General features: G+C 39.2%; 1 protein-coding gene across 1 annotated transcript; it reads right to left on the reverse strand.

Moving 5' to 3' along the window:
- Positions 1-8,060: 8,060 nt before the first annotated feature.
- On the reverse strand, positions 8,061-9,442 carry LOC143930654 (olfactory receptor 8U9-like). Its single transcript, XM_077455150.1, has one exon. The coding sequence runs from the start codon at positions 9,392-9,394 to the stop codon at positions 8,459-8,461; it is 936 nt and encodes a 311-aa protein (XP_077311276.1). The 5' UTR covers positions 9,395-9,442; the 3' UTR covers positions 8,061-8,458.
- Positions 9,443-15,441: the final 5,999 nt, after the last annotated feature.

Raw genomic sequence — 15,441 nt, forward strand, 5'->3', positions numbered from 1 at the left:
ATAGTGTAAAAGCATTTTCCCAAAACTAAGGTGAATTGAAGAATTCAGGGACTATAAGAATGTATATAAATGCAGAGATAAAATACATTTAACCCCTTCCCGCCGAGCGTACGCAGATCTGCGTACTCGGCTTCCGGGGGGTATACCGGGATGATGCCCGCACCTGCAGGCATCATCCCGGTGCCGTTTTGTTCAGCGGGCGATTGGCTTTCCAGCCATAACAACCGATGCGGCTAAAAGCCGCTCGGCTGTTATGCCGGAGGAGCGGGAGGGGACGTCCCCCCCTCCCGCCGCCTCTCGCCGCTATTACCGGTGCTCCCGCTCGATCGGGAGCACCGATCAGTGGTCCGACGCCTCCGGCTGCTGCGGAGGAACTGGAACGAAGCCGTAATCGGCTTCGTTCCAGTCTCCTCATCGTAAACACGGAAGCGACGTCATGACGTCACTTCCCGTTTACTCGGCTGCCAATGGCGCCGGTTTTAAAAAAATATCCGGTATTCAGAATCGCCGTTTTCGGCGATCTGAATACATTGAAGTGTAAAGGAGGGGTGGGGGGTCTTTTAGACCCCCGATCCCTCCATAAAGAGTACCTGTCACCACCTATTACTGTCACAAGGGATGTTTACATTCCTTGTGACAGCAATAAAAGTGATCAAATTTATTTTATTTTTTTTAAAACAATTTAGTCGTTTTAAAATAAATTAAAAAAAATAAAAAAATAAAAAAAAAATTTTCAAAGCGCCCGCCGTCCCCGCGAGCTCGCGAAGCAAAGAAAACGCATACGGAAGTCGCGCCCGCGTATGTAAACGGTGTTCAAATCACACATGTAAGGTATCGCCGCGATCATCAGAGCGAGAGCAATAATTCTAGCAGTAGACCTCCTCTGTAACGCTAACCTGGTAACCGTAATTTTTTTTTAAAGAGTCGCCTATTGAGATTTTTAGGTACCGTACTTTGTCGTCAATCTACAAGTGCGCGCAATTATAAAGTGTGACATGTTTGGTATCTATTTACTCGGCGTAACATTATCTTTCACATTACGCAAAAAAATTGGGCTAATTTTACTGTTTTGTTTTTTTTTTATTCATGAAAGTGTCCCTTTTCCCAAAAAGTTGCGTTTAAAACACCACTGCGCAAATACCGTGTGACATAAAATATTGCAACAATCGCCGTTTTATTCTCTAGAGCCTCTGCTAAAAAAATATATATAATGTTTGGGGGTTCCAAGTAATTTTCTAGCAAAAAATATGGATTTTAACTTGTAAACACCAAATTCCAAAAATAGGCTTAGTCATGAAAGGGTTAAAATCCTCATAAGCAGCTGAATTAAAACGAGGAGTATAAAGCCGCGTACACACGGGCGGACTGTATGGCCTACTTGGTCCGTCAAAACACATTTCAGTGGACAGTCCGCTCGTGTGTGGGCTTCAGCGGACTTTTTCAGCGTGCAGTCTGGCGTACTAAGTATTTCGGAATTTCCGTAATATTGTCCGTCATACTTTGGTTTCAGCGGACAATCCGCTCGTGAGTAGGCTAGTTCGACGGACTAAGAATGGCGCATGCTCAGAAAGGATTTACACGGCGGAAGGTTGCATTGCTGTGTATTGGACTTCCTATTTCTAGTCCCGTCGTACGTGCTGTACACGTCATCGCGCAAGCTTTCGACGGACTGTTTGTGCATCCGTGTGTGGTCAAGTCCGTTCATTCGAAAGTATGACGGACTGTCCGTCGAATTGTATGACGGACTAAGTAGGCCATACAATCCGCCCATGTGTACGCGGCTTAAATGATTCACGTTCTGGCAAGTTCCGGCAGTAAACACTGAACCTGCAGAGCACATGCGCTGCTGATGTCAGCGGCTACATGCGGGGTCAATATCTCCTAAACCGTGCCGGTTCAGGAGATATTCTTTTTACCTACAGGTAAGCCTCATTATAGGCTTACCTGTAGGTGAAAAATGTCCAAGCAGGGAATACAATCGCTTTAAGGGAACGTGTTTATATATTATTATTAAATTTTTGATACTTTTTTTAAATACTGTAAATGTATCAGACCATTGCATCAGACGACCATTCATACAGTATATCACACAAGTAAGTACACCCCTCATATTTTTGTAAATATTTTATTCTATCTTTTCATGTGACAACACTGAAGAAATGACACTTTGCTGCAATGTAAAGTAGTGAGTGTACAGCTTGTATAACAGTGTAAATTTGCTGTCCCCTCAAAATAACTCTACAAACAGCCATTAATGTCTAAACCGCTAACTTTTCACATATTTTCCTGTAAAAAATGTTTAAAACCATTTATCATTTTCCTTCCACTTCACAATTATGTGCCATTTTGTGTTGGTCTATCACATAAAATCCCAATAAAATACATTTGTTTCTGGTCGAAATGTGGAAAATCTATCTCAAGGGGTATGAATACTTTTTCAAGGCACTGTAGCCTCCTAAAAAAGGTCAACAATGGCTAAACATTACTTGTGTCCTGTTACTGAATAAGTAAGCACGCAGGATATGGACTGCAAGGATTGTGGGAGGTAGAGTTCTGACACACTGTAAATCCCATAAGGCACTGGGGCAAAGAGGAGAGGTAGTTCACTGCTGTTTTCCCGGGCTAAGGAAGCACCTGGGAGAAAGGGAGACACAGTGGCAGCCATTCCAGAACATCAGAGGATGTCCTAGATGCTGGTTGAGTCTGCTGCCTAATCAGGGAGTCAGACACTGAGGACACTGACCTTTGTACACTTTGCCAGTAAGCAGAAGGAAATCCCCTGTTGACAGAGTGGTATGAGGCCACTGACCAAGCCTGTTTTACACCTTGATAAAGCAGGAAGAGATTTGTCTGTAAGAAACACAGTGGCATCAATTGTTAATGGGACACTGCCTTGAGTGCTTCACTATAAAGGTTGGACCCCAACAAGCTGGCCAGCAGATGAAATAGGGTAGCATAGTATTGACTGCTGAACTGCTTTTGGGGTATATAGCTGCATCACCCCTAGTAAGGGTTGCTCCATATAGGGTTCAGGAGGGGTTATGCTTTAAATCAATTATTAATTTTATTTATGCAGCATATTGCTACTATTGATTAATCATTGCAGTATATTTCCTTTGCTGTTTAACCACTTAAGGACTAAGCCTCTTTTTGAGATTCGTTGTTTACAAATTAAAATTCGTTTTTTATTTATTTTTTGCTAGAAATTTACTTAGAACCCCCAAACATTATATCTTTTTTTATAACACCCTAGGGAATAAAATGGTGGTTGTTGCAATACTTTATGTCACACTGTATTTGCGCAGCGGTCTTACAAGCGCAATTTGTTTTGGAAAAAATACACTTTTTTTAATAAAAAAATAAGAAAACAGTAAAGTTAGCCCAATTTTTTTTTTATATTGTGAAAGATAATGTTACGCTAAGTAAATTGATACCTAACATGTCACGCTTCAAAATTGCACCCGATCATGGATTGGGACAAACTTTGGCACTTAAAAATCTCCATTGGCGACGTTTAAAAATGTCTACAGGTTACCAGTTTTGAGTTAAAGAGGTTCTAGAATGATTGCTCTCGGTCTAATGATTGTGGCGATACCTCACATGTGTGGTTTGAACACGGTTTTCATATGCCGGCACGACTTACGTCTACACGCGAGCTCGACGGGACGGGGTGCTTTCAATTCTAATTATTTTTATTTATTTTTTCTTATTTATTCTACTTTTGATTTTTACACTGTTCTTTTTAAAAAAATGTTTTGGGCCACTTTTATTCCTATTACACGGAATGTAAACATCCCTTGTAATAGAAAAAAAAGCTTGACAGGGCCTCTTAAATTTGAGATCTGGGGTCAAAGAGACCTCAGAGCTTATATTTACACTAAAATGCAATAAAAAAATAAATGTCATTATTTTTTACAAAAAAAAAAGAAAAAATCCCTTTAAGAGAATTGGGTGGAAGTAACGTTTGATGTCGCTTCCACCCTCCAATGCTATGAAGCCGAATGGGGGCTATCATTTCCTCACTCGGCATCCAGGCTGTGAGGGGAGCAGACACGATAGTCTCCGCCGCTACTGACCGCTCCGGTAAGCGGCAGAGACGACCAGAGAGAAGCGGGAGTGGGGGGGCCTCTCCTGCCCCCGATAAAAGTGATTGCAGTGTTTATTGTTACCGGTAATGGGTATCATGTGATCACTATGATTGCCTTTCCATTCATGAACTGCTTGCTTACTGTTGTGATCTGTGATTGGCCCACAGCAATCAAATGCCACCTGGCTACCTGTACCATGTGATCAGCTGTAGCCAATCACAGATCACAATCATAAGCTATCTGTTCATGAACGCGAAGTCCATTCATGACAGCTAAAATTATTGCTTATGCAGTGATCATCACCATATAAGTAATGTAAAAAAAGAAGCCCGAAGGCTAACGCTGCGCTAGAATCAACTATCAAAAAACTATATGTGAATATATATATATACTGTAAATACACCTGCCAGCACCTTAAAGTCTAATACAAAACCTCAAACAGATATATATATATATATATATATATATAGATGCACTTACAAGATAAAAGACATGCTGCTGTATTGCTTGTGAACGGCTTTTATCTTGTAAGTACAACCCACTTATTTTATTAAAATTCATCTTATATATATATATATATATATATATATATATATATATATATATATATATATATATATATATTACTACACTATGGGAGTAATTCTTTTTTATATTTTCGAGTGTTACCACCATAGCTGCAGTTCCAGATAACATTAAGGGTCCTGGGGAGACCGATTTCTCTGAGCTTGGGGAGACTACTACTTTAGTGGTCATGGAGAGCTGGTATGCAGGCTATTTACTCACTTGGGTGTGGAGCTGAATGCACATTGTATGAAGGATATTTCACAGTTTCCTCCTATGCAGTTTATCATCTATACCTTACATGGATGGGTGTTGTCAATCCTTCATTTATGGACTGGAATTTTATTGGGACTCTGCTTTTGTTTTCCTTTTTTTCACTGTATAAGCAGAAACAGTGTAAAAAAAATCCCTAATCATCCACCCCAGAGTAGTACAGTGTCTCTATAGTGACAATGAATCTGATGAAAGGATGTAAAAGAAAATCAATTAAAAAAAATGTAAAGAAAAAAGAAAAAAATGTAAAAAAAAAAAAGAAATAAAAAATGATTTACAATTTTTTTTTTTTTTTTTACATGCTGTCACCAATCAGTATCCCTGATCACTGCCACACCAGTCATATGATGACACTTTACTTGGGACAGTATATATAAAAAAAAATAGTGGAACTAATTTTATTGACTTTTTTCCAAAATATAGTCACAAAAAATTACAATTTCAAAAAAACTCGCCATGCCTTTTGTGGCCGGCATGTTGGGGTCTCAAGAAATTAGATATGCCAGCAGTACATCAAGATTGATCAATTTTCAAATATACAGAATGTACCATAGTTTGGAGACGTTATAACTTTCACACAAACCAATTATTATACACTTATTGTTTTTTTTTTTTTTTTTACTAAAGGCATGTGGCAGAATACATTTTGGCCTACATTTATTAAGAAATATTTTTTTTATTGGATATGTTTTATAACGGAATAAAAAAATCTTTTTGTTTATATAATAACAAAATAAAATACCAGGTGGTGATCAAATACCACCAAAACATAACTCTATTTGTGTGAAACAATTATATAAATGTAATTTGTGTACAGTGTTTAATGACCTCACAATTGCCATTAAAAATAGCGCAGTGCCTAACAGCAAAAATGCTCTGATCGTGAAGAGGTAAGGAGGACAAGTAGTTAAAAAACTTTAATCTTGGAAAAAAAAAAACTTAAAAAAAAAAAAACACCCCCAGTAGTTCTACTGTGGCCATTTTCAGTAAGGGCAGATAGTTCACGTAGCATTTACTTCTTGGAATCCGTTTGCAATTATCTCAGACATGCAGGCAGGAGGGTGTGCTTAGCTAAGAAAGCCTCCCCTAGCATGAAAACTCCTGGGATGTGTAACATCATTTTGGCCTAGACCAGAAACCAGGAAAGCAACTGAAGAAATGTAAGAAGTTTAAAACAAGTAAAATAATATACCTTCCTATCAGTATTTACTAATGTCTATTCACCTTGAGCCTTTGGGGTGTATATACAGCTACCCGCAAAAGGTGGTGTACAGACTTTTAGGCAGAGTGGCCAGGTAGACCCTAGAGCAGTGATGGCGAACTTGGCACTCCAGATGTTTTGGAACTACATTTCCCATGATGCTCAACTACACTGCAGAGTGCATGAGCATCATGGGAAATGTAGTTCCAAATCATCAGGGGTGCCAAGGTTGGCCATTACTGCCCTAGAGTATAGTTGGGAGGAAGATCAGAAATGGTACTTATGCTTTGAAGAGTGTTTCCCCCATTTCTCACCTGTCCCTTGCCTCCCTTTGTTTGGTGAACAAACGTGATATACAGTACACAGTGCCTTGAAAATGTATTCATACACCTTGAAATTTTCCACATTTTGTCATGCTACAACCAAAAACATAAATGTATGTATAACAGGTTTTCTTCTAAAATTGCCCTGTATTTGGCTCCATCCATCTTCCCATTAACTCCGACCAGCTTCCCTGTCCCTACTGAAGAGAAGCATCTCCACAACATGATGCTGCCACAGTCACAGTGGGGATGGTGTGTTCAGGGTGATGTGCAGAATATGTTTTCCGGCACACATAGCGTTTTGCTTTTAGGCCAAAAATTTTTAATTTTGGTCTCAACCAAAGCACCTTCATCCACATGTTTGCTCTGTCCCCCACATAGTTTCTCGCAAACTGGACTTCTTATGGCTTTCTTTCAACAATGGCTTTCTTCTAACCACTCTTCCATAAAGGTCAGATTTGTGGAGTGCACGACTAATAGTTGTCCTGTGGACAGATTCTCTCACCTGAGCTGTGAATCTTGGCAGCTCTTCCAGAGTTACCACGGGCCTCTTGGCTGCATCTCTGATAAATGCTCTCCTTGCCTGACCTGTCAGTTTAGGTGGGCGGCCATGTCTTGGTAGGTTTGCAGTTGTGGCATACGCTTTCCATTTTTGAATGATGGATTGAACATTGCTTCATGAGATGTTTAAAGTTTGGGATATTTTTTTATAACCTAACCCTGCTTTAAACTTCTCCACAACTTTATCCCTGACCTTTCTGGTGTGTTCCGTGGCCTTCATGATGCTGTTTATTAACTTCTACGGTTCTCTAACAAACCTCTAAAAGGGGCTACACAAATACAGCTGTATTTATACTGGGATTAAAATGCATAGAGGTGGACTCTATTTACAAATTAGGTGACTTTTAAAAGCAGTTGGTTCCACAAGATTTTAGTTAGGGGCATCAGAGTAAAAGGGGCTGAATACAAATGCACACCACACTTTTCACATATTTATGTTTGTAAAAAAATGTTAAAATCCATTTATAATTTTCCTTCCACTTCACAATTATGTGCCACTTTTGTGTTGGTCTATCACATAAAATCCAAATAAAATACATTTACGTTTTTGGTTGTAACATGAAAAAATGTGGAAAATGTCAATATGTAGGAATACTTTTTCAAGGCACTGTATGGATGTAAGGATATTTTTCCAGAAGATACACCTTGTATTTTATATTTATTATAGGCTTGTAAATACCTTTCTGGATTCTTATGGTTGTTTTTCTTGAATAAAAAGAATTGAAACACAATTGTGCTCACTAAATTGCTGTTTTCATGTATTTTTAGGGTATTTAAAAGGGGGGGGGGAGGTAGTTAGGTTAGTTTAGTTAGTTTAATTTAGTATTATTTTGTGTTTTGTATTTTTACCTATTTTTTTGCATCATTACTTACTGTGTACTATCACTTTAAGTTTGTTTTACTTTTTTCTAGTTTTTTTTCTTTCTGTACAAATAACATAAAATAGTAAGGCCAATCACAGGAAATTTTGTTGGCCACAAGAATGGCTCCTAGATGGTTTAAATGAGTTTTCATTACCACCAGGAGCTGTTTAAACTCAAATGCACTCTTCCAAATCACCAAACACACCTTAAAGTGAAATTAAAGTTTTTTTTTTTTGTTTTTGTTTTTTTGTTGTTTAAAGATAACAAACATAATATAATTACCTGTTCTCAGCAGTGGTTTTGCCATTGGCTCAGCCAATGAGGAGGGAGAGCCCCCAACAACCGAGGCTTTCATGCAACATCGCTGGATCGAGATGGGCTGCTGCATACAGATTTTTTTCCCTTAATGCATAGAATGCATTAAGATAAAAAAAAAAAAAAAACTTCCGCCTTTAGAACCAGTTTAATCTCACTTTTCTAATTGATGCCCATATATTTTCCAAAACTGTGAAGTTGTTCAGAAATCTCCCAATTTCTGACAAATTTTGGGGAAATAAGAAACTCTGTTTCACCTATCCATAATAATTATAATGCTTTCAAATATTTCAAAGAACTCCTTAAAGCTTCTTTAACCTCTGTGTTCTGAAGACTATATATCAGAGGATTTAACATAGGTATAATTATACTGTAGAACACAGAAGCCACTCTGTCTTGCTGTAAAGCATAGCTGGTAGATGGGCGAAAATACATAAAGAGGACAGTCCCATAGAAGACACTGACAGCAGTCATATGAGAAGCACAAGTGTTAAAAGCCTTGCATCTACCATGGGCTGACCGGATCTTCATAATAGCCCGGATAATGTTGGTGTATGAGACAAGAATGAGTAGGAGGCAGCTCAAGGTGACCAGACCACCTAAAATGATCAGAATGGCTAAGTTCACAGTTATATCAGAACAGGACAACTTGTAGAGTGGTGGGAAATCGCAGAAGAAATGGTCAATAGTGTTGGATCTACAGAAGTTAAGACGAAAGACACCAATGGTGTGCACAAGAGCAGTCATAAATCCTCCGAAATATGCAGCAGCCACCATACGGAAACACAATATGCTACTCATGAGACTCTCGTACTGCAGTGGGCTACAGATGGCCACATAGCGGTCGTAGGCCATGATTCCCAGAAGAAGACATTCGATGGTTGCAAAGGACACAAAAATATACATCTGCAGAGCACAACCAACAAAAGCGATGATCTTAGCTTCACACAAGAAGTCATTCAGCATTTTAGGAGTGACTGCTGAAGAATAAGTCAGGTCTGCAAAAGAAAGATTGCACAGAAACAAGTACATGGGCTTGTGAAGACGTTTGTCCACCATACCTAGTGTAATAATCCCTACATTGCCCACCACAGTTACGATGTAAATATGTAGAAAGATGACAAACAATGGAATATTGAGTTTAGACTGGTCAGTGAGCCCAGTGAAAATAAATTCCAGCATGGAATTCTTGTTTAATGAGAACATATTTGACTGTCCTGAATTTGTTAGATAAGAAATGGAAATAACATTCACTGTCCTTTATATTTAAACAAAAAGAGAAAGAAAGGTTAAGTCACAGGCACTAATCACAGGAAAAAGCACATAATGCAATATATGTATAGCTGAACCGTGCTGCTGTTTAATGGCAAAGGATCAGACGCTGCAATGCTGAAGACAAAAAGGGTCGACAGAGCTCAGGAACTAAGCTGGAATTGATGGGTAATGGCTGCAATGAACCACATGTATACTCAAAAAGGTTGCTGGTGATTTATTCCAAAGATTAAAACAGTACAAAATAACAATGTCATTCAAATTTGTACTGTTTTAATCTTTGGAATAAATCACCAGCAACCTTTTTTGAGTATACATGTTGTTCATTGCAGCCATTACCCATCAATTCCAGCTTAGAATCTGAGCGCTGTCAACCCTTTTTGTCCTTTATATCTGAACACCCCGCTGAAGTGGCAGCACAATTTCCAAGATGTCAATACTTCAATCTTCATATATTCCTTGTTTTGCTAAAAGCAGCTTTAAAATAATATTTTAAAATTTAAAGATTTAAAAATAACAAGAAGTTATTGTATTAGATTGTCTGGGCAAAAATAAAATTTTGTTACATATCTGCAAATCATGCACATTTTCCCATGGTTTCACTTTAAAAACTGTACAGAAAAATGCCTGTTGATCGGCTAGAAATTGAGCAAGCTCCTAACTTCCTGTGACCCAAAAGTCCAACTAGACTGCTGAGTGCAGGCAGGGTCAGGGAGCTCGTCCTAGCTCCAAGCTGCAGCAATGTCAAAGGAAAAGATCCATAAGCCGCACATTATGAAGCAGACCCATGTGCATGAAGTGACATGAATGGCAGCCTCAGCACAGAGTCCATTCCAGTCATGCCTCCAACGCATTTCACGTCACACCTTGGCATACCTCCCAACTTTCTGGGATGGGAACGAGGGACACTTATTAGCAAAAGTTTGTAGGCATAGGACACACCCCATACCACACCCCCTTAAAGGAGAATTATACGAAAAAATGATTAATGAAACTGACAAGTGTTTTTTTTTTTTTTTTACCACTACTATTCCATTATACTGGCTTCTGGAATTCACAAATGCAGCAATTTAGAAATTGGATGAAAGGTTTAGTGCTGGGAAACACTTTTTGAAAGATAAAAAGTCAATTTTATATACAACTATATAGATCAGACCAAAATGAGGGGGAAATGAGGAGGGAAGAGGGACAGAGGGACTTTGTTCCAAATCAGGGAAAGTCCCTCAAAATCAGGGACAGTTGGGCGCTATGCCTTGGAGCTTAATAAAGGGATGGAGCAATATGCATTGGGGCGTGGCCTGACTTGGGTCTGGGCTGAGGCTGTCATTCATCTCACTTCATGCACATGGGTCTGCTTCATGATGTGTGGCTTATGCATCTTTTCCTTTGACATTGCTCCTAACTTCCTGTTATAAGCTTCATGCCGCCTCTGCTGCACTCAAATCCTATTGTTTGTTTTCATTGCTGTCCAGTTTACTTCTGAAGGATTACAGAAATAGTTCCCTGCTTCTTATCTTAATTGCATAGAGGAGGTATTATGTAGTGCTTCCAGGAGATCTCTGCAGGGCTGACAACACTGTCTGTGATTTTGGTATAGCTGAGGCAGTGTTGTCACCTCACTACATCAAGTTGGGTGTTCATTGGATTCCTGGCAGGAAGAAGAGGCATTTTCTTTACTTTTAAAGAGTCAAAACATGGGAAGATCTGCATGTACTGCCACATAGCCGATATAGGTCATAATTCTCAGTACACAAAGATACCCATCTGTAGAGCACAGCCACCAAAAGAGATGACCTTATTTTATATAAAAAGTCCTTCAAGCATTTTGGAAGTGACTGCTAAAGAATAAGTCAGGTCAACAAAGGAAAGATTGTACAGAAATGAGTACATGGTCAAAATGTTTGTCCACCATACCTAGAGGAAGAATATCCACATTGTCCACCACAAACATGTAGAAAGATCACAAATGTGATGAATACACTTTCAGATCCCAACATTGTGACCAGAATATGACTTACTGCACACTTTTCCAGCTCTGAGACAACAATATTGGCACCAGCAGACTGAGAGTAATATGACATGTAACTACGCAATTAACCCTTTTATATACACATACAGTAACTGCTACCACGTTTTAAAAGAAACACACTCCATTTATGATACCTGCTATTGCGTTTCTGACCTTTTAAAAGAATTGTCTGTATCACTTTCTACCACAATTAGAATTGTAACAGAGTTTATAATATAGTAGCTTTGTTCAATGAGGCAAAAAAGTTCTTTAAATTTCAGATTAGTGCATTTAGAGATTTAGCGTAACAATTCTTAAATATTGTTTTTAGCAATAAAAAAGAAGAAAAAATTGCGTAAGAAAATAATTGCAGAAAAATAATATTACAAAACAGACAATTAACAACATTAAAATAAATGGGATTAAAAGTAAAAATTCTTAGCAAAGTTTGTCTGGTCTTTGGGTCCCTGCGGCGTCCAGTTCCCTTGCAGGGTAGTCAAAGGGTATATCAGAGTCACCGGCTTTCATAAATGGCTCCTACAATTCTTTCATAGTTCTGATGGTAAGCATAAACTGCTGAGCTGCAAATTAAGCCATCTTTTCTGGTCCCTGGGGAGGGCGTTTAACTAATTAAAGGGTCTGCGGAGTGTGCTAAAGGAACTAGAGTATCAGCAGGCACACCCCCTAATCTCAACTTTTCAAAATACATATACTATATTTGCATCTGCCTAGGTTTAACAACCAAATATTCAACATATTATTGAGTAAAATGATATCATGATTTGTCAGAAACTAAACACAATATATTTCAGAGGTATGTTTTTCTTAAGAGGACCAATCTAACCCATCCGTGTTCACTCTTTGATGTCTTACTGATTGTTATTTAATCATACTAGATTATAAACTCAAATGAGCAGACCTCTCTGATACCTCCTGTATTGAATTGTATTGAACTGTACTGTCTGCCCCCATGTTGTAAAGTGCTGCACAAACTGTTGGCAATATATAAATCCTGAATAATAATGTACTTTAGTGTAACCACAGTTTATGAATGTAATTTCATCACAGCAGGAATTATGGATTATGGTGCATAGGGTTTGTCTTTATGGTGCATAGGTTACAGTGGTGTGAAAAAGTGTTTGCCCCCTTCCTCATTTCCTGTTCCTTTGCATGTTTGTCACACTTAAGTGTTTCGGAACATCAAACCAATTTAAACAATAGTCAAGGACAACACAAGTAAACACAAAATGCAATTTGTAAATGAAGGTGTTTATTATTAAAGGTGAAAAAAAATCCAAACCATCATGGCCCTGTGTGAAAAAGTGATTGCCCCCCTTGTTAAAACATACTATAACTGTGATTGTCCACACCTGAGTTCAATTTCTCTAGCCACACCCAGGCCTGATTATTGCCACACCTGTTCACAATCAAGGCATCACTTAAATAGGAGCTGCTTGACACAGTAAGGTCCACCAGAAGATCCTTAAAAGCTACACATCATGCCGAGACCCAAAGAAATTCAGGAACAATTGAGAAAGAAAGTAATTGAGATCTATCAGTCTGGAAAGGGTTATAAAGCCATTTCCAAAGCTTTGGGAATCCAGCGAACCACAGTGAGAGCCATTATCCACAAATGGCGAAGACATGGAACAGTGGTGAACCTTCCCAGGAGTGGCCGGCCGCCCAAAATTACCCCAAGAGCGCAGCGACGACTCATCCAAGAGGTCACAAAAGACCCCACAACAACGTCCAAGGAACTGCAGGCCTCACTTGCCTCAGTTAAGGTCAGCGTTCATGCCTCCACCATCAGGAAAAGACGGCAAAAATGGCCTGCATGGCAGAGTTCCAAGGAGAAAACCACCGCTGAGCAAAAAGAACATCAAAGCTCGTCTCAATTTCTCCACAACACATCTTGATGATCCCCAAGACTTTTGGGACAACATTCTGTGGACCGATGAGACAAAAGTGGAACTCTTTGGAAGGTGTGTGTCCAAGTATATCTGGCGTAGAAGGAACACTGCATTTCATAAAAAGAACATTATACCAACAGTAAAATATGGTGGTGGTAGTGTGATGGTCTGGGGCTGTTTTGCTGCTACAGGACCTGGAAGACTTGCCGTGATAAAAGGAACTATGAATTCTGCTGTCTACCAAGAGATCCTGAAGGAGAATGTCCGACCATCTGTTCGTGTACTCAAGCTGAAACGAACTTGGGTTCTGCAGCAGGACAATGATCCTAAACACACCAGCAAGTCAACCACCGAATGGCTGAAGAAAAACAAAATTAAGATTTTGGAGTGGCCTAGCCAAAGTCCTGACCTGAATCCTATTGAGATGTTGTGGTATGACCTTAAAAAGGCCGTTCATGCTCGAAAACCCTCTAATGTAACTGAATTAGGACAATTCTGCAAAGATGAGTGGGCCAAAATTCCTCCAGGACGCTGTAAAAGCCTCATTGCACGTTATCGCAAACGCTTGGTTGCAGTTGTTGCTGCTAAGGGTGGCCCAACCAGTTATTAGGTTTAGGGGGCAATCACTTTTTCACACAGGGCCATGATGGTTTGGATTTTTTTTCACCTTTAATAATAAACACCTTCATTTACAAATTGCATTTTGTGTTTACTTGTGTTGTCCTTGACTATTGTTTAAATTGGTTTGATGTTCCGAAACACTTAAGTGTGACAAACATGCAAAGGAACAGGAAATGAGGAAGGGGGCAAACACTTTTTCACACCACTGTATATCACGGCAGTCCCGCCTCTCCAAGAATGTCAGCCATTGCTGCCAATCCCCATGGCCTTCTTCCTCTATGTCTTGTAATTTATTTAACGATTCTTCCATTACCCTAATTTGCTCCACCCTCTGTACCCATTCCGTTATTTTTGGGATCTGTATAGATTTCCAATAGCGAGGGATCAGCGATTTGGCTGCATTCAATAGATGCGGGACTATCGTGTTTCTGTATTGAATTACTCCTAACTCGGTGTCATGGAAGAGGCATGTCCAGGGATTTTTCTTGATCTTCTTACATGTCACTACACTTATAATTTCTACTATTTTGTCCCAGAAAGGGGTTATTTTCGGGCAGTCCCACCAAATATGTATTAGGGAGCCCTCTTCCGAACACTCCCTCCAGCACATTGCCTGCTCTGCCCCTGTAAACCCCTGCATTCTTTGGGGGGTCATGTACCATCTTGATATTAATTTATAGGACATTTCTATCATGGGGACTTCTCTTGATATTAAGTGTGTCGATTTAAGTATTTTTATCCTATGCTCCTCATTCTTTAGTGGTCCTAAATTCTCTTGCCATTTCCCTAAGTATATTGGGAGTTCTAAATCAGCTTCATGTCTTAATATTTTATATATTTTCAATACTTTTTTAATTAAGCACTTTCTTTCCTTCAATAAATTCTCCAGTGGTCTCAAATTCTCTAATCCCCGTAGCGGCTGTGGCAAACTTTGGGTGAAGTGTAATATTTGAGCGTGCCTCCATTTATCTAACGGTTTGTGCCCCCACTCTTGTGTGAGTTCCCTATGTATATAGTCTATTTCCCTTAATAATTTCTCCTAATTTTATTTCCTCTTTACTTGCCCATCTACTAAAATATAACCGTTCCTCCTTACCTGGCAAAAAATAATTTGTGTCCAAAAGTGACATTAGTGGCGAGTTGTGAGTCCAATTGTGTACCCTATTAATATTATCCCATAATCTTAATGTATGTCTTGTTAAAGTGCTCGTGTCTGCTCCTAAGTTCCGCTGGTGAGATGGTATCCATAACATTTTATCCAAGCACGTCCCACTCAATCTTGTTTCCAGGTCTACCCAACCCTTTTCTTTCTGATTGTGTATCCAATCTGCTACTCTAGATATTATTGCCTCGTAATATTTTTTGAATTCTGGTAATGCTACTCCTCCCCTCTCTTTTTCCTTCACTAACACTTTATATGCTATACGCGGGCGTTTCAGGGG

This window comes from Lithobates pipiens, unplaced genomic scaffold (assembly GCF_037356315.1).
Source record: "Lithobates pipiens isolate NorthernLeopardFrog02 unplaced genomic scaffold, aLitPip1_a1.2 Scaffold_25, whole genome shotgun sequence".
Lineage (NCBI taxonomy): Eukaryota > Metazoa > Chordata > Amphibia > Anura > Ranidae > Lithobates > Lithobates pipiens.